Here is a 27,763-nt window from a genome sequence, read left to right on the forward strand (position 1 = left end):
GTTTGACATGGTACAGTATATGACACCGAATTTTGTTTCTCTCTGTGGCTGCTTTGACATCTACACCCCATCTCGCTCTCTACGATCGACTTCGGACCCACTCTCCTCATACCCAGATTCAAACACTCCACTGTCAGCTGCTGCTCTTTCTGGCCACCACTCTTTCTCAGTATCTGGACCTTGCATTTGGAATGAGCTCCCTCCCTCACTTCGTCAGGTCTCCACACTCAGTTCTTCCAAGTCTGGCCTTAAAACCCATCTCTTCCCAAGATAGCCTCCCTTCCCTGCCTCTTGTTTTCAGTTTTTTCAGTCTAGAGTTACGCATGCATGTGACTGACTGGTGTGAAAGCGCTTTGATTTGTCTTTGCAAAAGATTTAGCGCTATATAAGTACTAATTATCATTATTATTATTATCAACATTTCTTTCCTCCCTGAATCTCATTGCTGAAAAGTGGGAGCCCTGCATTCCAAAAGATATAAGTTTTGGGAGGGAACAAAAACCAACAAAAAAAACACACACAAAAACTGAAGACAAGGCCTTCAAGACTTGAGCGATACCACAAAACTGAAGTTCGGAACAGAAAAGGACACTGCGACTCGAAACAATACTCCTGCAGAATTTCAACTATCTACTCCGTACAACCTAAAACAATTGTGACGTTTGAAAAACTTGGGTTTGAAACATCATTCACTGACTCCCTCCCTAAAAACTAAAAGCCAGAAAGACAGTCCTGTTTGGGAATGGGTTTGTGAAATTGTTTTGCCACTACTTCCCCACAAGCCAAACAGATATTCGTGTTTGAAATGATTATGCCCCCCCCGAAAACGGAGTATGGCTGCCTACATGGCGGGGTAAAAACGGTCATACACGTAAAAGCCCACTCGCGTGCATACGAGTGAACGCAGAAGAAGACGAAGAAATGATTATGGTGGGTTTGTGAAATTGTGTAGGTATTGCCGTCCCACAAGCCAAAAAGACAGTTGTGCTTCAAATGGGTTTGTGAAATGGTGTAGCTATTACTGTCCTATAAGCTGAAAGGATCGTCATGGATGGAAACTGAAAGTGGTACAAATACTCCGATTCTAGATACCATTAGAAGAAATTTCATAACTTAGAATCAAAAGTTGAAGTAACTTGGATATTCTTATGGTTTCATACCATCATTCTGAGCACAGTTTCAATTTCTCCTGGAGGCGTCAGTGTTTGGACAAATCCATATACGCTACACCACATCTGCTATGAAGATTCCTGACCAGCAGCATAACCCAACATGCTTAGTCAGGCCTTGAGTGCATGCATATGTGTACATTTGAAACCAATCTGTGTGGATTTCTTCAGCATAATTTTGCCAGAGGATAACGCTCTCGTTGCCACAGATTCTTGCTCAGAGTGCCCTGTGCATGCCGCACACGGGACCTTGCTTTATCACCCCATCTTAACGACAAGACGCTCAGTTGATTTTTTCTGTCAAACATGGGAGAAAGGGCGAGAGCAGGATTTTTCTTCTTCTCCTTTGTTCGTGGGCTGCAACTCCCACATTCACTCGTATGCACACGAGTGGGTTTTTACGTGTATGATCGTTTTTACCCCGCCATGTAGGCAGCCATACTCCATTTTCGGGGGTGTGCATGCTGGGTATGTTCTTGTTTCCATAACCCACCAAACGCTGACATGGATTACAGGATCTTTAACATGCGTATTTGATCTTATGCTTGCATATACACACGAAGGGGGTTCAGGCACTAGCAGGTCTGCACATACGCTGACCTTGGAGATCGGAAAAAATCTCCACCCTTCACCCACCAGGCGCCATCACCGTGATTCGAACCCGGGACCCTCAGATTGACAGTCCAACGCTTTAACCACTTGGCTACTGCACCCGTCAGAGAACCGGATTCAAACCCAGACCCTCAAGGACTGTATTTGGCAGAGGAGTGTCTTAACAAGTCTGCCACCTTCCTCCCCTGAGCACAAATGAAACTAAACAGGAAAATTTGAGGCCGGTCAGGCTGTGCGTGAACTGAGTTCACAGCTGCAATAGTATCACCTGACCACAGGCGCCCGACTGGTGTCACAAATGACTCGTCATAAAGTGGAGGAAGTTCTGGGCCAGCGTCTATGGTTAAGAACACGAACAAGTAGAGAATACGAAAAAGTTCACAAGACATTGACTCACTCTGAGTACACATGTGTGAAAAAAAAAAATGAAAAAAAAAGAGAAGTTTTGGTTAATACACTGACTCACTCTGAGCAAACCCAGGCTGAGCCAAAGCCTGCTGTGGGTGATGAACAGACTAACCTTTGAGTACACTCGTGAGTCAACAACTGCCTTGTGGCCAGAACACTCACTCACTTTGAGAGTCAAAAACAATGTCGTCTTATGTCTCTCTATTTCCACACAACAAATCCTGAGATTATTTAAATTTTACATGCTGAAACAATGTTGTGTAACAACTTTTAATGTATGACACAGATGAAATGCAACGGCACAATGTTTTCAATTAACATTCTTTTTTTTTCTTTCTTTCATTTCTTACTATCTTCTCTCCCTTCTCTCTCTCTCTCTCACACACACACTCCAAACACAATCACCCACAACCCCTGCCACACCAAAATCTATTCTGCGCTCAAATGCAATTATTACCTCACCAAACACAGTCACTCACTCTTTCTTCTCCAGTCACACACACACACACACATATACTTCCCTTCAAATGCAGCCCTCTTCAATCCTCAATAGTTAAAAAAAAAAAAAAAAAAAAAAAAAAAAAAAAAGTTTGTCTGCTTGCCATATTTCTTCTAATGCACTACCACAATGCACAAGTTCATTATGTAATCCCCAGTAAAACTGAGAAAAAAAACAAAACAAAAAAAATGATTATATATTAAAAAAAACAAAAAAACAAAAAAAAAACACATCACATCTGCAAGGACATGACAACTTGCGAGACTGTGATGAGGATCATGGCAAACAAAACTCCTGCAATCATTTCATCCCTTGCTTTTTCATTGGCTGCGGCGACCAAAGAACGTGACGATAACCATGGCAAACACAGCTCCCACCCAATATTTCGTCCCCTGCTTTTTCATTGGCTGCGGCAACCAAAGAACGTGATGATAACCATGGCAAACACAGCTCCCATCCAATCATTTCGTCCCCTGCTTTTTCATTGGCTGCGGCGACCAATGAACGTGATGATAGCCATGGCAAGCACAGCTCCCATCCAACCATTTCGTCCCCTGCTTTTTCATTGGCTGCGGCGACCAAAGAACGTGACGATAACCACTGGCAAACACAGCTCCCACCCAATATTTCGTCCCCTGCTTTTTCATTGGCTGCGGCGACCAAAGATGATGATGATAACCACAGCAAACACTGCTCCCATCCAATATTTCGTCCCCTGCTTTTTCATTGGCTGCGGCGACCAAAGAAGATGATGATAACCATGGCAAACACAGCTCCCACCCAATATTTCGTCCCCTGCTTTTTCATTGGCTGCGGCGACCAAAGAACGTGATGATAACCATGGCAAACACAGCTCCCATCCAATCATTTCGTCCCCGGCTTTTTCACTGGCTGCGGTGACCAAAGAACATGACGATAACCATGGCAAACACAGCTCCCATCCAATCATTATGTCCCCTGCTTTTTCATTGGCTGCGGCGACCAAAGAACGTGATGATAACCATGGCAAACACAGCCCTGCGATCATTTATTCCCTTGTTTTTCATACACTTAAGCCTCCGAAGAACGTAATAACCAAACTGAAGTTCTGCGATCATTTCATCTGTGTTTTTTCCTTGGCAGAGGCCTTCCGCTGACGAGCAAAAGGTCACACGCGTCACCCGAACTCTCTTCACGTGGAGGTGGTCAGGCAAGAGTGAACGAACCAGTGAGGGGAGGTGGGGGTTTGGGGGGGGTGGGGGGCAGTGAAGGAGTAGTAGTAGTAGAATAGCAGCGGCCGTGGGGGTGAGGAGGGAACAGGAGGGCGGTGTCACTGCATCGACCTCAGCATGATGCGGTACTTGTCTCCCGTCTCCTCTGCAAACACACACACACCACACACACACACACACACACACACACACACACAAGCATACGCACATGGGAGTGATCAACTACTGATGGTATCATTCAGAACAGGCCTCAACATTATTAATGGTTGCTTGACTGCCTGGGACTTTTCTTTCTTCTTCATTCGTGGGCTGCAACTCCTACCTTCACTCGCATGTACACGAGCGGGCTTTTACGTGTATAACTGTTTTTACCTCACCATGTAAGCAGCCATACTCCGTTTTCGGGGGTGTTCATGCTGGGTATGTTCTTGTTTCCATAACCCACCAAATGCTGACATGGGTTACAGGATCTTTAACATGCGTATTTGATCTTCTGCGTGCGTATACACATGAAGGGGGTTCAGGAACAAGCAGGTCTGCACATTATGTTGACCTGGGAGATCGGAAAAATCTCCACCCTTTACCCACCAGGTGCCATTACTAAGATTCGAACCCGGGATTGAAAACTGCCTGGGACAAGAAGATCGTCGTGTCAGGCAAACTAAGCCCTTCCAGTACTGAGCAAGTAATATTTCCAAAGACTAGCATGTAGCCTGATGTCATTATCTTTATTCAAAATATGGGTTGCGCTCCCAAATCCCATTGTCAGGTACTTTCTTGTGTAGAGTGAAGATCTTATAACAGACCATATTTCTAGTCGCATCTTCGACTGGCAGACTGGAGTAGGCAGCTGTGTGCAGCTCAAAGGCGACTTGTCATAGGCTGCTATTTTTGTGTGTGTGTGTGTTTATGTTTATGTGTGTGTGTGTGTGTGTGTGTGTGCGCGCGCGCATGTTTGAGTGTGTACACGTTTGTCTGATACATACATGTGAGGTTCTAGAAAAAAAAAAAAAAAAAAAAAAGGGCAAGTACAAAACCCATCTAGGCAAGTCAGTTTTCTACTGACTTGCCCCCAACCAGGCAAGCGCATAAAAAAAAAAAAAAAAAAAAAAAAAGGTTAATGTTGAGACCTGCAGTACAACAACAAAACATTTCCTGCTCTCACAATTTCATCGACATGTCAACACAAAGGACTTGCTCACTTCAAACTGGGTCAGGTGGTGAAGGTCTGTCATTGTTCTATTGTGGCGGGAAAGCTGGCTGCAGCTGTCAACTTTTGTTACAGTGTGAAAAATGGTCCTTTTAACATGAACCCTCCATGTGAACTAAAGTCGCCAACAGTGGTGCACTGTCTTGTAGACTAAAGTCACCTATGGCGATGAAAGAGTGAAAAAAAGCTGTAACCTGAACACAAACATTAAAACGGGTACACTAAACAAAACCCCACCGCCCACAAAAAAATCCTGCAGACAATAAACATTGTCTTCAGCATAAGGAAAGAATACAACAAAAGTAAGAATGCCCAAGTACTGATCACATTTCTCCCCACCTCCACACTCTGTACTGGCTCCCCATTGAAGTGAGAATTAAATACAAAGTTGCGTGTCTCTGCTATTCTGCTTTCCACTCTGCAGGATCTATATATCTTTCTGACCTCATCAGTGTTTACGCTCCCTCAAGGAATCTCTGCTCTTCCTCTGCTGACTGTTGTCTTTTGAAACTTCCTCGTGCAAATATAAGAACCTTTGGTGAATGTTCTTTCTTCTTTGCAGCTCCTCACATCTGAGAACAACCTTCCTCATTATATCTGTGCATCTGATTCTATTTCTGCTTTTCGCTCATCACTAAAAATTTATCTTTTTAAAGTCCATCTACAAGCACTCTCAGCTTTCTTGTTCTCTAACACCACCCATGTCAGCTCACTTTGGATGCATGGAGAGTGGGAAAGGGAGAGTGTGTGTGTGTAGGGAGGGCGGGGAGGGTTTTTGAGAAAGAGTGGTCATGAATGATTTGTACTTTGTAATATTTTTCTTTCATGTAAAGCGCCCTGAGCTCTTAAAGAGAAAGGGCGCTATATAAATGTACATTATCATCATCATTATTATTATTATAATTGTCCTGAAAATACACTGCAAACAAACATACATCCTTGCTATACATGGGCATCATCTAGTGGAGGGGGAGAAAATATTGGCGACAACGGGATTCAAACCAGTGCGCCTAAGATTCTCTCGGTTCCTTAGCGGACGCGTTACCTCTAGGCCATCACTCCACGTTTGTTTCTGTGCCCACACAAAGATTTGTTCAATGTACATCAAATCTTTTGGCTGGCCATTTCTTGTTTCTTTATGGAATGCTGAAAAAGGGACTTTTAGCGGCTATGACCTCAGAATCCCATATTTCAGGGCCTTTAAGTGTGTCCCTAAAAGGCGGCTTCCAAAAATAAGGCTTTTTAGAATATTTTCAAGGCCTGAGTGAACCCTGCTGTAGAATAGCAAGAACTTACACAAAAAAAGACAAGACACATCCCAGTGACCATAACGTGTCTCGTGACACAGAGGACATGACCACCTTTGTGATGGTAGGCAGAAACAACGACTGATGACACTGACTTATTTTCTGTATCTGTGGGAAGAAAATGCATCACACGGGCACACAGATAACAATCACTGGAGAGCACAGCATGTTCACTGTGTGGGTTGTCTTACCTTTCGTGCCTTCCACCACAAATCTGGACTGGTCGTGTGTGTTCTGCAGAACCTGTACAAACACAGTCGTAAAGTATTGTTTAAAAACGTATTGACATCTATTAGTCTTTTGTCACAACAGATTTCTCTGTGTGAAATTCTGGCTGGTCTAGCACAGCAGATCCTATGGCGGGGACATTTACTGGTGCCTTTGGTATTCATCTCACATTTCTTTCTTTCTTTTTTATTCACCCCCCCCCCCCCATCCCCCCTATCCCCACCCCTCATTATGTCAGGTGTGTGTATGTGGACAGGCGTCATATCAAAAACTTGCTCAACGCTCAACTTACAGTTGGGCCAACAGCAAAGTGAAAGCTGAATGCTCAATGGTTTCTCAACTGCAAAAGAAATTTTCTATCTAAAATTACATTTAAATAACATACTTACCATGACCCAACTAGTGCAGACTCCGGCAGGGGTCTGACATTCCTGTCCTGTGCAAACTATTATCCGCCTATGCGGAGAAAACGAAACTACGGCCGATAACCTCCCGGAAGTAGGTAACCTCCCCTTTGTCCCCCAGGCTAGGGCCCTCTTTTTCCGGCAGCCATCATGACTCCTGTTCCTGTGCTCTTCATACGGCTAAGTTTTTTCCTATTTTCTGCCTGTCTTTCTGAAATTCGGAGGCAAGACTGCACCGATTCTTAGTGCTGCAGCCTTGGAGACAGTTGTCCTTTGGGAACCATCCCAGTGCCAACTGTCCTAAAACCCTCTTGGCCGAGACAGCGGTGATGCAACTTGGACAAGACGCTCTCCACTATAATCAAATTCTAGCCCAGATAGTTGGAACAGCAGCTGTCTCCACTGCTGTTCCAATGTTAATAGTCGGACATGACCGACTATCATATACATACATATGTTATGTGCATGCATACGTTGTATGTGTGTGTGTGAGTGTGTGTGTGAGTGTGTGTGTGAATGAGTGTGTGTGTGTGTGTGTGCATTTTACTTATATATACGATTTATTCCCTTGATGTTTTTATTTATGTATTGTTGTACAATACCTTATGGTCTTAATGTGCGTGCGTGTGTGTGTGTGTGTGTGTGTGTGTGTGTGTGTGTGTGTGTGTGCGTGTGCGTGCGTGCGTGCATGTCATTTTTAGTAATCTATACCCTTTTTTGTTGGATGTTTTCATTTGTTAATATTGTTGTGCAATACCCTATTGTCTTAACGTGAGTATGTGTGTGGGGGGGTTAGTATATCGTCAGCTATTGGGAATTCTTATTTGACTAGTTTTAATCTCTTCTTATGTTGCGCATGATTTTATGCCAGTGTTTACAACGAGCCTGTGATTGCACAACTTAATTTCCATGTGGATTAATAAAGTGTTTTTGATTTGATTTGATTTGATATCATACATGTCACAAACATAGCAGAGAAAGTGCTGTGTGCACATGTCAAATGATCGGTATAAGAGCAAGCCAGGCGCTTCCTTTTTGGAGAAGTGTCTGGGTTTGTTCCAATGTACCTTTTATTTACCTGTGTGCTAGCTGAATTGGTAGCGTAAGCAGCATTGGCTTGAAGTTATGTACCTTGTGTGTGGAGAGAATTACCACTCTTTACTATTTGTTAATAGCAGAGAAAGGCTGAATAAAGTCATGCCGTACCGACCGTATGGATTCATACGAACTTGGGAATTTGTGACTGAAACAGCCTCTACTATGTCGGTGATGCTTCAATGCCATGAATATTATATGGAATTCCAGCTTTTGCACTGCAAAGATGGCTTGAAAGTGCAACTCCGTCCTGAGTCACTGTATATCAACCTCATCAGTCAGCTATCAAATCAAATTAAATTATGGTGCTTAGAGCCTCGCCAACCACTAAGGCCATCTTAAGGCTGTTGCCACATTTGCATCTAATTCAAGTCAAGGGTAAAAAACAAAACAAAAAAACCAAAAAAACAAAAAAAACAACAACAACACAATGAAAACTAGTCACAGCTTCAAATTTTCCACTCAAAGTTTAAAAACTTCATCAGTCAGCTGATGGTGGAAGACGACAAACCTAGCTGTTAGTCTTCCAAACACATCTGGCCATTCATTTGATGAATTAAAAAAAATTTAAAAAAACAAAACAAAAAAAAAACAACCTTGGAAATTCTTCTTGTAGATATAATAAACAGCTGTATCTATAACACAGAAAGGAAAATTATGAATCCTTCTCTCTCTCACACACACACTCACTCACACACACACTCACATAAAGAATATATTTTTTATATAATCTCTCTCTCTTTGCCTTAGGCAGAAGCCACTTGCACAAGATATGAGATTCATGCCCTCACTTATAAAGACAGCAATCCCCCCAGACACGTAAACATACACAAACACACTCACACACAAACACTCATACAAAGACACACACACAAACATTCTCACACTCTCTCTCTCTCTCTCACACACATACACACAAACAAGCACACACACTCTCTCTCTCTCACACACACACACGAATAAACACGCACACTCTCTCTCTCTCTCACACACACACACACAAACAAGCACACACACTCTCTCTCTCTCTCTCTCTCACACACACACACACGAATAAACACACACAGAAACACGCACACTAACACACACACACCTTCTCACTGTTTCCCCCCTCCTCCATAAACCTCTCTCCCTCTCTTTGCCTCTCCCATACTACCGTCTCCCACACAACACCGCACTGCACACCAGCCTACCTCATCTGTGACCAAGATATGGATGCCAGAAGGCCCGATCATGAAGATGTCTCCTATATGGGAAGCCTGGATGCCAAACAGTGACGCCAACTTGCACTTGAGTTCTTGCACGCTCACACACTCCATGTAGATCGCGTGGTACACTGTAAACAAGAGAGGCAAGGCCTTCAAGACTCACTTGTGATAAATTAAGTCCCCTAGCATTAATTACAGAGTAATTTCGCTTTTTTACTATCTGCACCAAAACGTTTGTAAAATAAATAAAAATTCCATGCTTAGCAAAAGAAGTTCCTGTTTGAACAAAAAATGATAATAATGACTCCTCATGTTGTTGTGTCAGAATAAGAGGTCAGAGTGCCAAGTTTAGAGAATACAAAAAATATAAATATAACAGTAAATGCAGTTTGCATATAATGTGGCTTCTTTTTTTAATTTTTTTGTGCCCATCCGAGAGGTGCAATATTGTTTTAAACAAGATCACTGGAAAGAACTGAATTTCTCCTATTTTTACGCCAAATTTGGTGTCAACTGACAAAGTATTTGTAGAGAAAATGTCAATGTTAAAGTTTACCACAGACACACAGACACACGGACACACACACACACACAGACAACCGAACACCAGGTTAAAACATAGACTCACTTTGTTTACACAAGCGAGTCAAAAATAGCATCTGAGTACAGCAGAGGCATGTGAAAAATTGTCAGGTTATTTGGCATTCACTGCAACCACAGAATCTCAATGCAGAAGACGTGTAAAGAAATATAGTAAACAAATTTTTTTTTTTTAAACAAAAAATAAAGGGAAGAAAGAAGCATCACAACTATGTGCACAACAGCTGAGTGGTTAAAGCATTGGACTTCCAATCCAGAGTTTGAATCCCAGTCACGGCACCTGGAGGGGTAAAAGGGTGGAGATTTTTCCGATCTCTCAGGTCAACAGATGACCAGACCTGCTTGTGCCTGAACCCGTTCCGTGCGTATACACACACAGGAGATCAAATACGCATGAGACCCTGTAATCCATGTCAGCGTTTGGTGAGTTATGGAAACAAGAACATGCCCAGCATGCACAGAGAATAAAATTCCTTCAAAACACACACACACACACAACACATTAAAAAAAACAAAAAAATCCTACATACACACACACAAACCTGACAAAATTCCTTCTTAACACACACACACTGACGACTACCCACCACACAAACAAAACAGACATACATACCAGACTCTGGCTCCTGACAAATGAAGATTGTAAGCCGGGGACGAACTGACCTGAAAACACAAAACACAAAAGATACTTACGGTTCTTCCATTCCAACTTTTTTTTTTTTAAGTCCTTTTTTTTCATTGTTATGTTTTTGAATGTAACTGAATCACCCCATAGCGACAGCACAACGCAAGTGAGTGTGGTAAGACCGTCCCTGTCAAATGCCTCACATCCTGAGGTAACCCTCTCTGACCCTCACTGCTATGTCGCTAACAGGTGCAGTGGTCGAACGGATTTGGGGGCGCTGGCTTCCAGCCCGAGTTTTCCCCAAGTTACATGGTGGGGTTTGGGTCCAGTGGCCAGTGTTCTTCTTCTTCGTTCGTGGGCTGCAACTCCCACTTTCACTCGTATGCACACGCGTGGGCTTTCACATGTATGACCGTTTTTACCCCGCCATTTACGCAGCCATACTCCATTTTCGGGGGTAGGTCAGGGTTCTTCTTCGTTCGTGGGCTGCAACTCCCACTTTCACTCGTATGCACACGAGTGGGCTTTCACGTGTATGACCGTTTTTACCCCGCCATTTAGGCAGCCATACTCCATTTTCGGGGGTAGGTCAGGGTTCTTCTTCGTTCGTGGGCTGCAACTCCCACTTTCACTCGTATGCACACGAGTGGGCTTTCACGTGTATGACCGTTTTTACCCCGCCATTTAGGCAGCCATACTCCATTTTCGGGGGTAGGTCAGGTCTTCTTCGTTCGTGGGCTGCAACTCCCACTTTCACTCGTATGCACACGCGTGGGCTTTCACATGTATGACCGTTTTTACCCCGCCATTTACGCAGCCATACTCCATTTTCGGGGGTAGGTCAGGGTTCCAACATTTCATTTTGGCCTGGTGTTGTTGTGTCCTCGAGAAAGGGGCATGCTACTCCCATTTCTTTTCTTTTTGTGTGTGTGTGTGTGTGTGTGCGCGCGCGCACGTTTAGAGTTGACTTATCAAGATTTTGCGCATTATAAATATTATTATTAGTAGTAGTATTTTTATGTGTTGATCTATTATTTTTTATTTATCTATTTTATTTTATTTATTTATTTATTTTTTATTATTTCATTTTATTCATTTATTTTTTTTTTTTTTTTATTTCATTTTAATCATTTATTTGTTTATTTATTTATTTCATTTTTTTCTCGAGGCCTGACTAAGCGCGTTGGGTTACGCTGCTGTCAGGCCTCTGCTTGGCAGATGTGGTGTAGCATATATGGTTTTGTCCGAACGCAGTGACGCCTCCTTGAGCTACTGATACTGATACACCCCAGTGTCAATGGAAGAAAACGCGACATGTGCTTTGGAAGGTTAAAATGGTGGAAGGAGAGAAGAAGTGAGCCCGGTCTTCCTATGCTCAGCCCTAGTCACATTGGACATGAATTCAATGCTCCGATGCTATTGCATATTTAGGTTTCTTCATGTGATATGTTTGATGAGTGTAAAGATTGTGTGTGTGTGTGTGTGTGTGTGTGTGTGTTTACAAGCGCTTGTGTGTGTGTGTGCGTAAATTTGTGCTCGAGTGTTTGGTTACCTATGCACATGGGCTATGCATGTAAGTTTGTTTTTTTTAATTTCTTTCATTTTAGTGTTTTTAATGCATGTTTTAAACGCCAGCATTCACATTTAACTGCGCAACTAAGCAGGCTTTACATGGAAACATGTTTACAAATTTAATTATCGTTATCATTATTATCATTATTGATACTAACTCACTGTCATCAAAACACATAAAACAAAATTGTCCCAAATTCAGAGAGTGAAAATCAAAACTTTGAAAAAAAAAAAAAATTTTTTATTTATTTAATCAATAAAGGGAGGAAATCGTAACTCACCTGGACTGTAGTGCATTGTTTAACCGAATGCCGTCAGCCACCCCACAGATCTGTATCAAGTCGTCGCGGTTCAACCGCAGTAAGTCAGCACCTGTCGTGAAAACATCACCCTCCGTCAGTCTCCCAACATTTCATGGTGTGACACAGATACACTCTTCTTCTTTTTCTGCGTTAGTGGGCTGCAACTCCCACGTTCACTCGCATGTACACGAGTGGGCTTTTACATGCATGACCGTTTTTACCCCACCATGTAGGCAGCCATACTCCGCTTTCGGGGGTGTGCATGCTGGGTATGTTCTTGTTTCCATAACCCACCGAACGCTGACATGGATTACAGGATCTTTAACGTGCGTATTTGATTTTCTGCATGCATTTACACATGAAGGGGGTTCAGGCACTAAGCAGGTCTGCCCAAATGTTGACCTGGGAGATCGTAAAAATCCCCACCCTTTACCCACCAGGCGCCGTCACCGTGATTCGAACCAAGGACCCTCAGATTGAAAGTCCAACGCTTCAACCACTCGGCTATTGCGCCCGTCACTGATACACTCAACCCTTGGGTGTAAAATAAACACACACACACACAGAGACAATGCAAGCATACATGCACAAAACACACACACACACACAGACATGCACCCATACATGCACGCACATGTATACACACATGCTACATGTTCTAAGACACGATCAATTTATGTTTGAAACAGTTCAAAAGTTTAATTAGGAACCCTATTGGCTCTCTGTTGGAATATCACCAATTTGTTGTTTTATTCATTATGTTTATATATATATATGAATTTTTTTGTTGTCGTTGTCAGATTGAGGGAGTGGAAAGAAAGTGACTGAATGAGGCAATGGCAACATGATGGAGAGGGTAGATTTTCTTCTTCTAAAATCGCAACTGTGGATTGAATTTATACAAATGAACACACACACACACACACACACAAATGCGTAGTGAGTAAGGGAGTACCGACCTGAGAAATGTTGGAAAACACGTGTGTAGTTGGAGAAGCGATGAAAGGTGAGCCAGCCCTGAACCTCCGCTGCCGTAGCCTCCGGGGAGAGGGGCTGTCAGCACAACAAAGCACCACGACACGTTATCCAACACGTCTTTCATTACACACAACACACACCTTGACATATCATCAAACTTCTCTTACGTTACACACAACACATTATCCAACAACTCTTACACTACACACAACACGTCATCCAACAGCTCTTACACTACACACAACACGTCATCCAACTGCTCTTACATTACACACAACACATCATCCAACTACTCTTATATTACACACAACACACACCTCAACATGTCACCCAACATCTCTTTTATCACACACAACACATCATCCAACAGCTCTTACACTGTACACAACACGTCATCCAATGACTCTTTCATTACACACAACACGTTATCCAACAACTCTTACATTACACACAACACGTCATCCAACAGCTCTTATACTATACACATCATCCAATGACTCTTTCATTACACACAACACGTTATCCAACAACTCTTACATTACACACAACACGTCATCCAACAGCTCTCACACTGTACACAACACATCATCCAACGACTCTTACATTACGCACAACACGTTATCCAACAACTCTTACATTACACACAACACGTCATCCAACAGCTCTTATACTATACACAACACACCATCCAATGACTCTTACATTACACACAGCACGTTATCGAACAACTCTTACATTACACACAACACACACCTCGACACATCATCCAACATCTCTTATATTACACACTACACGTCATCCAACAACTTACATTACACATCACACATCATCCAACACATCTTACATTACACATAACACTCACCTTGACACATCATCAGCCATCTCTTCCATTACACACTACACGTCATCCAGCAACTCACACATTACACACAACACGTCGTCTAACAACTCTTCCATTACACACAACACACACCTCGACACATTATCCAACAACTCTTACATTACAGACACGTCATCCAACAACTCTTGCATTACACACTACATGTCATCCCAACAACTCTCACATTACACACAACACACACCTCAACACGTCATCTAACATCCCTCACATTACACACTACATGTCATCCCAACAACTCTTACATTACACACAAGTCATCAAGTTTGTAAGAGAGTGTATGTGTGTGTGACTGAAACCCGACTGAATGACACAGGAAACGAATGACAAGCGCCCAAACGGCAGCTGTCAGTCAGCTCTACCCAGGTAGGACAGCCGGTTGTGGAAATGACTATGTGTTTGTAAAACGCTTAGAGTTTGGTCTCCAACTGAGAATAGGCGCTGTATAATCACATCATCATCGTCCTCCAACAACTGTTACATCACACACGTCATCCAACATCTCTTACATTACACACGTTATCCCATATCTTTTACATTACACAAAACATGATATACAACATTTCTTACATTACACACAACATGTCATCTAACATCTCTTACATTAAATACGACATGTCATCCAGCAACTCTACATTACACATAACACATCATCAAACATCTCTTACATTACACACAACACGTTATCCCACATCTCTTACATGACACACAACACATTACCCAACATCTCTTTCATTAAACACAACACGTCATCAACCACCCCACCCTCACTTCATCAACAAACACACCACCAGAACAGCAAACAAACAAACAAACAAACAAACATACAGCCCCCACTCACCCCCACAAACGACTTGGAGTCCCCCCCTCCACCCCCGGCCGCCGACGCTGCCCCCCCAGCCACCAGGTGATGATGATGCTGCTGCTGCTGTTGATGCTGCAAGGGGGTGGAGTGGTGGGGCAGGGCGTGGTGGGGGTGCTGGGAGGATGGCGGCTGCTGCTGCTGCTGCGGTGTTGGGGGGTGGGCGTTGGGGGAGGAGGAGGAGGAAGGGGGCAGCTGCCTGGAGGGGGTGCCCACCTGGGAGGAGGAGCTGCCCCCACCGCCCCCTGTGGCGGAATGGGGGGAGACGACGACCTGGTGGGGGGCCGCCCCCCCGCCCCCTCCACCGGCTGCCGTGGCTGTGGCTGGGCTGCACCTGTTTGGTTTTTGTGCGACATTGTGAGTGACGTTCGCACTGCGTTGTGTTTTGTTGAATTACTGAATCATTCTTTTTTTGTCACAACAGATTTCACTGTGCGAAATTCAGGCTGCTCTCCCCAGGAACAGTGCGTTGCTACACTGAGAGAGTCACCCTTTTTTCTGCTTCTTTTTTTTTTTTTTTAACATGCATGCTTTTTATTTTTAAAAAAAATTAATATTTTATTTGTTTTCCTATCGAAGCAGATTTTTCTACAGAATTTTGCCATGGACAACCCTTTTGTTGCCATGGGTTCTTTTACGTACACAAAGAACATGTTGCACATGGGACCTCAGTTAATCATCTCATCCGAATGACTAACGTCCAAACTCAAAGAGGGGGAGAAAATACTGGCGACTGTATTTCTCTCGCTTCCTAGGTGGACGCGTCACCTCTTGGCCATCACTCCACTGTTGTCTGTTACAAACGATTACTGTAAACAGAGATGCCACCCCCTGTCAAATGTCTGTTGGAGCAATCAGGAAATTCGGTAGGAACATTTCTGAATTTGATAGGAAACACTCAGACTCCAAGCCACATCAGCGAACGGGCACAGACGCTGTGTTGACAGATTCACCCACGTTCTCTCTTTTTCTGGCAAACGATTAAGCTGATTGGTCCACTCAATGCTGTTTCAATGTAAGCATGCACACAATTAGCTGAGCATGATCACATGAGACCAAGGTTAGTAGTGTCTGCCCTGGCCTCGTAAACAAAGCATCTGGGTAATGTAACAAGAGGAAAGCATGTGACTATGCCACGTAGTCAAAAATGAACTCATTGGAACAATTTTGACCTAAGCGTAACGTCAGAACCAACTGGGATCGAGCGTCACAAAACACAGCGAAACAGTTGGCATCTCTGTGTAAACCATCTTTGGTTGAATGGGTTACAGCAAAATAAATTTCTTTTTTGTGTGTGTGCTCATGAAAATCAGGGTGGACGCTTTTAAGGTAGTTTACAGCAAAACAAATTTCTTTTTAGTGTGTGTGCTCATGAAAATCTGGGTGGACGCTTTCAAGGTAGTTTACAGCAAAACAAATTTCATTTTTGGGGCTCATGAAAATCAGGGTGGACGTTTTCAAGGTAGTTTACAGCAAAACAAATTTCTTTTTTGTGTGTGTGCTCATGAAAAACAGGGTGGATGCTTTCAAAGTAGTTTACAGCAAAACAAATTTCTTTTTTGTGTGTGTGCTCATGAAAATCAGGGAGGGTGCTTTCAAGGTAGTTCACAGCAAAACAAATTTCTTTTTTGTGTGTGTGCTCATGAAAATCAGGGTGGATGCTTTCAAGGTAGTTTACAGCAAAACAAATTTCTTTTTTGTGTGTGTGCTCATGAAAATCAGGGTGGATGCTTTCAAGGTAGTTCACAGCAAAACAAATTTCTTTTTTGGGGCTCATGAAAATCATGGTGGGTGCTTTCAAGGTAGTTTACAGCAAAACATTTTGTTTTGTTCTGGCTCAAGACAAATGCTTGTCAACTGAAAAATAAGCGACGTGAAAACAAAAGCAATAAATGATACTCCCTGTCCTGATCCCTTGACACACACACACACACACACACACACACACCAATCACACACACTCACACACACACACACACACACACACCAATCACACACACACACACACACTCACACACACACACACACACACACACACACACACACCAATCACACACACACACACACACACACACACACACACACACCAATCACCAGGTGTAAAAAATCAAAGTAAAAAACGTGTCCAGACCGCCACTGAAGGTTTAGTAGACTGGCGACTGTGGGATTTAAACAAGTGCTCTCAGATTCTCTCACTTCCTAGGCAGACGCATTGCCACAAGGCCAACACACAAATTACAATAATAATAATAATAATGATAATAATAAACTTATTCATACAGCGCCTGATCAAATGTTTTGCTCTAAAAGCTTCAAACACTAGTTGCAATTCAAAAGAAAAAGAAAAAGAGAAAATTATATACATACACATATACACACATATCTATATAGTACATTATACATTTATATATGCACACACACATACACACACACACACACACGCACACACATACATATTTATCATATTATTATCACACACACACACACACATATATTTATCATATTATTATTATACTATCATTATAAATAAAAGAACAAATTCAAGATAAACAAGACTAAGAAAAAAATATATAAATAAATAAAATGAAAAAAAAAAAAATACTGACGTGAGTTCTGAGAAGCTGGTGGCCAATGACGATGAGGCGCTCTTCACACCAAAGGAATTCTGGGATAGAACCACCTGCTCCAACGGTACCTGGTAAAACTCGTATATCTCAGCAACCTTTGATTAATTAAAATGCACAAACTCATTTTCATTCATAAACTGACATGCAACAACAGAACACTAACAGGCTCTGCAACTTTCAACTAATATCAGGCTGGGGTGTTGTTGCTGCTGCTATTGCTGTCATATTTAACTGTCATTTGATATAATACATTAATACAGACTTTTGTCCCCCATTATAAAGGATATTTGATTTCACGAAAAAGGAGTATGAAAGGTTATCAACCCTGATAAGGCACCGATTTTATTTGTTCTTTGTTAATTATGTATTTATTCATATACTTTTTTTTATTTATTCATTGGTTTATTTGTTTATCAATTTATTTATTTATTTACCTAATCATTCATTCACTCATACGTCCATTTATACCCACGCGGTGTCATTTGATGCGTTTCATGTGATACTGTGTAATAATTATCTGTCAGGATGGATTTAATGGAAAAGAATGTTATTTGCGAAGGGAAGGGAAAAAAGGATAACGTCACTGATTGTCAGAACAATACAAAACAAAACAAATCAGTAAAAGGTTTCGTTTCATCAACAACAACAAAAAAAAAATCAGGTTGGGGAATCGGAGAGTTTCCTTTGAAAACTGGCCAGGGTTCAGGGGCTGTCCTGGGCCCCTGGTGGGGTGCAGAGGGGGGCACAGGGGGTGGGTGAGTGATGGGGAGGGCAAATCCCCCATGGCCAAAAACAAAATTACTGCTCTCCTCTACGTGTGTGTGTGTGTGTGTGTGTGTGTGTGTAGTAGTAGTAGTAGTAGTAGTAGTCGTCTTCAGTTTAACGTCTTCCACTTTAAGTGATATTAGACGAAAAAAAAAAAAAAAAAAAAGGGGGGGGGTGGGGGTGGGGTGAGGTGCGGAGCGTGGAGGTGGGAACAGTATTGGGCAGAGGGTGATGAATGATGTGTGTGTATGTGTGTGTGCGCATATGTGTGTGTGTTGGGGGGGGGGGGGAAGATACAGAGCATTGGAAAAATTAAGACATTAAAAGGGGAGACATAGGCACAATATAGAAGGAAACGCTAACATCAAACAACTGTAACAATTATAACAAATGTCCAATTGGACTATGCAGCAAACTTTCTGCAATAGCAGATAACATCTTGAAATTGTGTGTGTGTGTGTGTGTGTGTGTGTGTGTGTGTGTGTGAGTGTGTGTGTGTGGTGCTTTCAAGGAAAATGTACTCAGCACACAAGTTTGCACAATACCAGTAATGAATATTTAACTGACCATCTGGTCTCTACAGCTGTATAGTCTCTGTTCCAATGACAGGAAAGAAGTGGGGAAGGGGGAGAGGACTTGAGGGAGGAAAGGGTGGGTGTGGGACTGGTCACATCACTTTCAGCACTCAGCGAGTCTCAGCTAGAGCTTGCAGGTCAGTGATTTGGCTCAATGCCAAGGTTGCCACAACCATTCCCACCCCCTCCCCTCACTTACCATTGGTGATGGAGACTCACAGAGAGGGAGGGGGATGGCCATACAACTCTCAGCCAATTATTAAAGTGAAGTTTGCAGAAGGGGGAGGGGAGGTTGTGGGGGAAGGGTGGGGGGTGCTGTAGGGGATATTTTTTTTCCTCCAAAAAAAAAAAGGAAAGTTTTTCCTCTGAAATCGACTGCTCTTCAGCTGAAAATAGTGGATCCGCTGAGAGTTCCCCAGCCTGTAATTCATATGCACATTATGCAAATTTGTTTTCAGTTTTAGTTTCAGCTCCAGTTCCTAAAGGAGGAGTCAATGCATTATTTGTATTTGTATTTTCTTTTTATCACAACAGATCTCTCTGTGTGGAATTCGGGCTGCCCTCCCCAGGGAGAGCGCGTCAATACACTACAGCGCCACCCATTTATTTGGTATTTTTTCCTGCATGCAGTTTTATTTGTTTTTCCTATCGAAAAGGATTTTTCTACAGAATTTTGCCAGGAACAACCCTTTTGCTGCCGTGGGTTCTTTTACGTGCACTAAGTGCATGCTGCACAAATCCACACACCCTACACCACATCTGCTAGGCAGATGCCTGACCAGCAGCCTAACCCAATGCACTTAGGCTTCAAGTGCATGCATAAACATTTGTGTACCTATCAGAGTGGATTTCTTCTACAGAATTTTTCCAGAGGACAACACTCTCACTGCCATGTGTTATTTTTCAGTGCGCCAAGCGCATGCTGCACCTGGGGCCTTGGTGGTTTAAAGCCTGAACCGGACTATAAATGGCGGGCGATTTGAATCAAGCCAGTTTCTCAACAGAGTCTAACACTGTGACGTCGGTGAAGGTTTATTCAAAATAAAAGCCTAATAAAGCTACGGTTTGGCTTCATTTATGGCAGAGAGCGAGATTTGCCTAGCAGCTTCCAATCTAGACCTGAATTGACTTTGGAAAGTACAAAATGTGTCAGCTACACGTAATACAAAATTTGAATGCAGAGAAAAGGGGCGGAGCTAGAGCCGTTTGTGTTTGCGCTAGACGTGTCTGTCAGATAAAAATAGCACCAGCACGTGGTACTGTCCGGTGAGAATTGGAAAGCATGCAGACAGCCCCTCGACGTTGGCAACCGTAAACGACCACATTGTGTGGCAGGAGTACACGGATATCTTTCTCCGCTAACAGTGAGTCGGTCTTTGTTTTGCTTTCACCTCCCACATGTTTACATTTCTACCAGACACGTGCTCTCGCTTTTTATAGATAAACTCCGCCCCTTTCCCTTTTATGGATAGGCTCTAGTGCGCATGCGCAACCGAAACCTTGCTCTCGGGAGTTAAGACTTTAACATCGCATCCGAATGACTAGACGCTCAGTTCGATTTTCCAATCAAACTTGGGAGAAAGGGCTGAGCAGGATTCAAACCCAGACCCCCCCACAGACTCTGTATTGGTAGATGAGTGTCTTAACCATCCTGGCTGCGTATCTGTTTCATCCATAAACTGACATGCAACCATGCTAACTGGCTCACACAGACGAGACAGATGGAGGCGAAATATTCTTCTTGTTGATGCTTATAGTCCAGCCGACCGCACAGGGCCATATCAGGACTGTTGAACCATACAAATGCTGCACCGTGTCAACACAAAACTGTCACATTTACAACAACAAAAAAATACAAAGAGAAACCCACAAAACACAGCCCATGACACAGTATCCCAACCATCATGGCAATTAACACTAGGCCATGCTGAGGACGCCAGCCATTCCGCTTAATTATCATCCCCAGATTACAAAAAAATCATAAAAAAGTTAAAAAAAAACAATACTTCAAAGCCAAACAAAAAATACATAAAAAAGGCCATACAGGCAAATAACACTGCAGAATGGGCAGCTAGTGCCCATCCCACTGTTTACATCTCACTACCTAATCGCCAGAGCAAAACAGCACAGATAATACAGAGTAGACTGCAGAAAAGAGAAAAAAAGTGTCAAGGCTTGCTCAATAAAAAGAAAAGGGAATGGACTGGGAAGGCAGCAAAAGACGACAACCGTGAAGGAAGAAAAAAGGCAGAAAAAAAGAGAGTGACAGCAAAGAGAGAACTTCTAGCACAGAATTTCCAGAAATCGAGTCAAACGACAGGATACAGACCACCTATAAATAGGTACCGGCAGTCAAAATTTTAAAATAGAAAAAATGATTTGTAATACATTGCATTAAATACTACTTTAAAAAATAGACAAAACACAAAAAGAATGAAGTCTCTACCTTTCTTAGTTTCTGAGTTACGGCCGTTTTAAGATGACATGTCCTGACGAACTTGGTAAATTTAGATTTTCCTCAAGTTCAGTGATACCTGAATAGCATGATTATTATCACAGCAGCCCCATCTTATTACTTTTCAAGAGTACATAACATATAAAACAAGAAAAAAGAAAAAACAAATCCATTACACAGAAAGTTTTTATTTTACAGAGCTTCAAATTTGACAAAAATGCCGATTTCGTATGTCCAAAATACCCTGATAAGGCAATTTTAGAGGACAGCCACACAAAAACTATACATTGGAAACAGCTGAAATCTATGATTTGGACCCCATACAACATAGTGATATTGCTTATTTTTTTCTGTACAGTTAACTTGATTCAGAAATGAATAATTGGCCTTTAAAAATGGGTTTTCCCTTAATTTGTGCGATGGAAAAAGTGACGTCACAAGGTGTTGAACTTAAAAACAGCTCTAACTCAAAAACTATTTGATGGATTTGCTTCAAATTTTGCATGAGTGTTAAGAATGTTACAAGAAACAATTCTATTCAAAACAGTAATATACAAACATCAAACCAGCAATTTTGGTTTATCCATATGATGAAAATGAATATGTCTGAGGTACAAGAAATCTGAAATCAGTGCATCAAAACAAAAGAAAAAGTCCATTATATTTCTTTAAATACTAACAACTTGTCAGTACTGCTTTATGTGTTTCTAAACTGTTTCCATAACAATAACATGAAAAAATGACTCAAAAGAAAAAAAAAAAGAAAAAAAAAAGGTTTAGTGGTGTTGGAGGGTGGTTTGTGACATGTCACTGACTGTCAACAAGATTTATGCATATCTCTGTTTGTACAGCAAGTACATCTTCCTCAGTTTGTCGTGTTCAGGAACAGACCACACTCTGCCATTCTGCGTTGTAACCTCAAAACCAGAAGAGAACACAAACATTGCAGAAATACTGTCATCTTCTGGCTTATGTGGCCACACATATGTGTTGTTGGCAACTGTACATTTGCGTAGAAAGTTCACCCTAGCCTGGTCTGGTCTGAAAATTTCAGCGACACTTCCGACATGAAAATCATTGTCATAGAAGACAGCCACATTTTCTCCAATTCTGGTGAAAACAAAATCCTCAAAAGTGGTTTCCTCTTCAGCTTCGTCACTGGATTCTGAAGACAGGTCATGGTCTGTATCAACATCCATTGGCTCTGAAAAAAAATCATTTGATCTGATGCAGATATTTTACAAGTTCACAAAACACAATGCAGCTAAATCACAACATGTTCAAATACTGGTTTATGATAGGATGTGGAATACTATAGTATATTTCACAAATAACAGTATAAAAAAACAAGAAAATGGAAATGTGTAAGTGTGGAATACACAATATCCTGTATGAGTTTACCACAGTGTTTATTTCTCAACCCACAAGTTTCTCCCAGGAAAAAAGTTTGAAAACCATAGGGACTTCACAGTATGATTAAAAAAAAAAAAGAAAAGAAAAAAAAAGCAAACGAAGAAAAGTTTACCCAGAAAATAAATATCACCCAATCATCAAGGAACAATGCAAGCACAATTTGCAGGGCAAATACTAACCCCCCACTCCTTCCCCCCTTTACCCGCACCCCCTCACTAAGTAAAACATACCAGCAAAATGGTCTTCATCGCCCAGGAGCTGGTGGTCACCCTCTCGTCCAAACTGAAGTGGCTCAGCCAGTTGTTTATCTGCTTCTGCTTGTCCTGCAGCTGCTGCAAAGTATCACCACAAAATATTTGTACTAAATTTTTGCTGATCTGAGTTTGGAGTATAAAAAAAAATAAATAAATAAAATTTTTTAAAAACCAAAGAAACACAACATAACTCTGAACAGTTTTCTTTTCTCCATTCCCATTCTTAACAGTAAAGGTGACTGATCATAAAGAGAATAATATGGGCGTTCCTTGATAAGTTTAATTTATAACAAATTTCTTTATTTTCAACTTCAGTTGTTTTACATTAAAACTTAATGACGGTTATTTCTATGTTGTTTGTAGATATTTTCATGTTAATAATCTGATAATGGCAAATCATAAAAGGAAATATAGATGCATAATCTGAAAAAATATAAGAAAATGTTACAAACAAATGAAAAATAGATCTATGGAGGGAAAAGATTACCTTCAGTGGCACCTTGTCGTAGAAATCTCTTCAGATTCTCCATCAGTCTGGCAACACTGGGAACTGATGTTTTCAGATGGGGTGATTTGTGACCCAGAACAGTTTTCTGGTAGTTCATCTGCACCTGAAGAGCTGCTCTTTTGTCTTTCTGGAGGGCGAACCTTCTGACAAGACGATCTACATCTTCCGGAGTCTGACAAGGTCCTCCATGTTCCATCAGTCTGACAGTGATGTCATTTTTTTTCTGGATCACTGCTTCCTTTTTCCTGTCATGCTGCTGTTTGTTTTGTTCCAGGATAAGTCTTTTCTGAGCAACAACATCACGCTCTTCCTGACGGTGGCGTTTTCGCCAATTCTCTGCCTTCTTTGCAGACAGCTGAAGCAGGTGTTCTTGCTCTGCAGTGGACTTTGTCTGAAACCATGTGCTCATGGTTCGGTTTCGAACAAGCATGTTCATGGTTGTGTGGTGGTGACAAGCTGCATTCCTCCGTTTGTAGATGGAAAGATCAAGGTCTCCAAAACAAGCCTCACCAAGCAAGTTAGTTATGTGTGAGTGGGCCAGTTTTTCTCTTTTTGCACTATCTTGGACATCATGGTACTGACCTCCTGGCAGGAATTCTTGCAGCTGCTGGTTGATGACTGTCACCAGTTGTCCACACAAAGGCTGAAGAATCCTTATTGTTGACTGTTTTGCCACATCATCTACCTGCATTGCAGCATCAAATGGTGCGCAGTTTGGACGGTCACGGCCGAAAAGGATAGGTAGATGTGCATCAAACATGGTGGTGGCATCATTTTCCCATTCCTCCAGCTGTTGTTTCATTGCCACAACATGTAGATGGAAGTCCAGGTAATGGACACCTGAACCAAGTATTTCCCAGTATGGACCTGTGACTCTGTAAAAGATAAGAGCCAAGGCCAGGACATAGGGTGCCAACTGGTCACTCAGTGCATCTAACAGCACACTCTCAAGTTTACTGTTTTTTTCTGGAAGATACTCTTCCAGGAACGTGATGATGTCAGTCCTGTGAAAATGAAGAGCAGCAGCAGCTTCAAAAAGATTATTGAAACGATTTGCTCTGAAGCTGGAGATGATGGAGGGTTTCTGGTTCAACACGCAGAATGCAGACCATCCATCTCTGCATCCACTTTTCTCATCACCCCTTGGTCCCAGCACTTCACACGCCATTCTTATATAGCGGACAACTGCAGATTCTGGGGTTTTGAAAGTGCAGAACTTTGGTTCGCAGTCCCGTCCCAGGCGTTGTTCACCCCTTTCTTCTTGAATAGTTTTGCATGCAGTGTTTGTTTTTGCACTTAACCCAAGAAGAAAGTGGGCATTGCAGCCAAGAAATTCAATCGACTCCTCCGTTCCTAATGTGGCTTGCACCACCTCATTCAAGTCTTTCTTGAATTTCTTCATTACTGCAGCCCTGTCTGTCATCACACCTGCCAGGTTCTGCAGTATACGGTGGAAATGTTGTTGTTTGTCTTCCTCTCCAAAGACTTCTGACAGTTCTTGGAGAAGTGTCAATGTTGTCTCAACCAAAGTTGCTGAATTTTCTGTTGCCACTGTCGTGAAGCCGCAAGACAAGGATTCTTCTGCTGCCTTTATTTGATATCCAATCCATTTTTTTTTATCGCGGCTGGTTCCATCAATATGTATGTCATATTGACCAGTGGACATTGCTTCAGCGACCTGCACTTTAGCTAAAACATGTCCCTGGTCAGCATACCGGCGAACTGTCCTTTCAGATGGCAGGTCCTCTCTCTTGATGTCCACACTGAAAAGATGTTTGGCCACTGACTGAATAACCAGAGGACAGTTTTCAGCTGACACTTGAAGGGACAACAGAGCGATTGTTGTTTTCTTCACCTCATCTGAAAATTCTTTGTGATTCCCTTCTTTCAGTGTTTGTACAGTTGGTGGAGGCTGATTTGCCAGAAGATCAATGGCTGTTTGATGTTCTTGTACACTTTCTTGAAGCTGAGCTTGTAGTCTGTTTCTTTCTCTCCGAAGATTTGAGACCTTTGTCTGCTCAAGCTTGAGTTTCTGCTTCACTCTCTTTATTTGGCGTTCACAACTTCCCACTTGATGAGCTTCAAGTTCTGCTTCTTTCTTCTTCAGATGTCGCTCTTTTCTTTTTAGTCTTTTATAAAAATTTGTACCACGAATTTCTTTGATGGTATTCTGAGCCTGTTTCAAGCACTGAAAAAGATTTTGTTTCTCATTCTGCAAGTCAGCGTTTTGTTTTTGTAGATCTGAAGTTTCAATTGCAGCTGTTCTTATGATAGAACTGTTCTTAATGCACTGTTCTTTCAGAACTCCATTTTTTTCCTTCTCTGCCTCAAGTTCATTTTCCATTGCTTGCATGTCCCTCCTTAAAGCTGCAAGTGTTGTTTTCATTGCAGATAGAGCTCTGACATCATTGGTGAATTGTACTGGTGCTCGAACTACAGCTGTGGGGACATCAACTTGATCAAGTTCAAAAGAAGCTGACAGAAACAGATCTATGTTCTGCTGTCCATTTGGTCGCTTCACACTTTTCATCAGGGATGTGTACCTATCCTTGCACTTTTTCAGTCTTGTTGTCAACTGCCTTTCTGACAATTCTAGTATGTTTGCTCCAAGGTTTTCAAGTGCCTTTCTGCATTCAATGAACCAAGATCTTGTATGGATCTGATAAAAATGAAGAAGATCCACCACCAGACCATTTGTTAGTTCAAGTTTGCCTGTAAAAGTCTTCAGCAGTTCAGGGTTGATGAGGTGTTGCTTGAAAATCTGGTGTTTCAGCAAATGAGGTCCAACATTTCTTTCTTTGAGGCAGGCACCAATATCTGTGGACAGGAATGCCTCCAGGTCACCACCACCTTCTTTCACCCGTTTTCCTTCCTTGACCACTGCCTCTACTTCACCATGCAAACTTTTTCCTTGTAAAAGGTCATTTTCTGTAACTTTGCTGTACAGTTCACCTATTTCTGCCCAAGTTTTCTTGCTCTCAGTTCTGAGTAACTCAAGCTGCAGCAGTAACCTGGCTGTAAGTGGCATAGGAACCAGCTTTGGTGGCCGTCCACGTCCAGATGCAGCGAGTACTGCTCCCATGCGTTGAAGAGTGTCATCATCTGGTCAAAATCAAAACATATTAGTTTCCTGAAGACAGTTCAATATGTGCTGCCTGGAATGCACACACACACACACACACACACACACACACATATATATATATATATATATATATATATATATATATATATATATACACACACACAGAGTGAATGCGTCTGCAACTGCAAGTGCATCAGTTCACTGATTCATCAATTTCATGCTTGTGTGTGTGTGTGTGTGTGTGTGTGTGTGACGTTGAGAAGAGTGGGAAGCAGGACGGTGAAGGCCTAACAGTAACACTGACACATCCAGAATGACAGCACTATGATAGGCATTGAGAATGCGAATTGAATTTGATTTTGGCAAACCAAAGAGTTCACCCACGTTTGCATGCAAACATGCAAGTCAATGCTCATATCACACAAGTTATGTGTGTGTTTGTGTGTGTGCACGTGTACACGTAAGCATATGCATTATCTGTACTTTTTCTGTTTGCGGATGTGTTGGTGTATGAGTGTAAGCACACTTCATGTGTGTATGTGTATGTTTGTGTGTACTAAAACTAAGAGAGAGGAGGGGGGAGAATGAGAAAGAGAGAGAACGATATATATACTGACAACTGTGAACGAAGAACTTGATGATATTAAACAATTATGCACAATGACCATTGATCCCCACCTCTCCCAGCTCAAATTGTGTGATACATCAGAATATTCCATTAAGGTCGGTATTCGTTTCTGAACTAAGTTAACAATAACTGAATAAGTAATAACAAACCAATCTGACAGACTAGTCAATTCACGAGAGGGCCATGAGCCATGAGGCGAGTATTTCCGGTTCATGTCGTGAAAAATGATCTTGTTTAAATCGGCGATCCTTTCATTTAGAATCCC

The 27,763-nt window shown here is 42.1% G+C and overlaps 1 protein-coding gene across 2 annotated transcripts in view; it reads right to left on the reverse strand.

Moving 5' to 3' along the window:
• Positions 1–3,905: 3,905 nt before the first annotated feature.
• The window catches only part of LOC143276688 (transcription factor CP2-like), a 52,700-nt gene continuing 28,842 nt past the window's right edge, over positions 3,906–27,763 (reverse strand). For both annotated transcript variants that reach the window (XM_076581324.1, XM_076581325.1), the window contains 8 exons: positions 17,795–17,883; positions 15,168–15,522; positions 13,410–13,503; positions 12,430–12,520; positions 10,565–10,614; positions 9,337–9,479; positions 6,608–6,659; positions 3,906–4,044 (listed from right to left, as the gene is read on the reverse strand). In XM_076581324.1, coding sequence (XP_076437439.1) covers positions 3,998–4,044; positions 6,608–6,659; positions 9,337–9,479; positions 10,565–10,614; positions 12,430–12,520; positions 13,410–13,503; positions 15,168–15,522; positions 17,795–17,883 — 921 coding nt within the window. In that variant the 3' untranslated portion in view covers positions 3,906–3,997. The remainder of the gene's footprint in view (positions 4,045–6,607; positions 6,660–9,336; positions 9,480–10,564; positions 10,615–12,429; positions 12,521–13,409; positions 13,504–15,167; positions 15,523–17,794; positions 17,884–27,763) is intronic.

The sequence above is a fragment of the Babylonia areolata genome, chromosome 32, assembly GCF_041734735.1.
Source record: "Babylonia areolata isolate BAREFJ2019XMU chromosome 32, ASM4173473v1, whole genome shotgun sequence".
Lineage (NCBI taxonomy): Eukaryota > Metazoa > Mollusca > Gastropoda > Neogastropoda > Buccinidae > Babylonia > Babylonia areolata.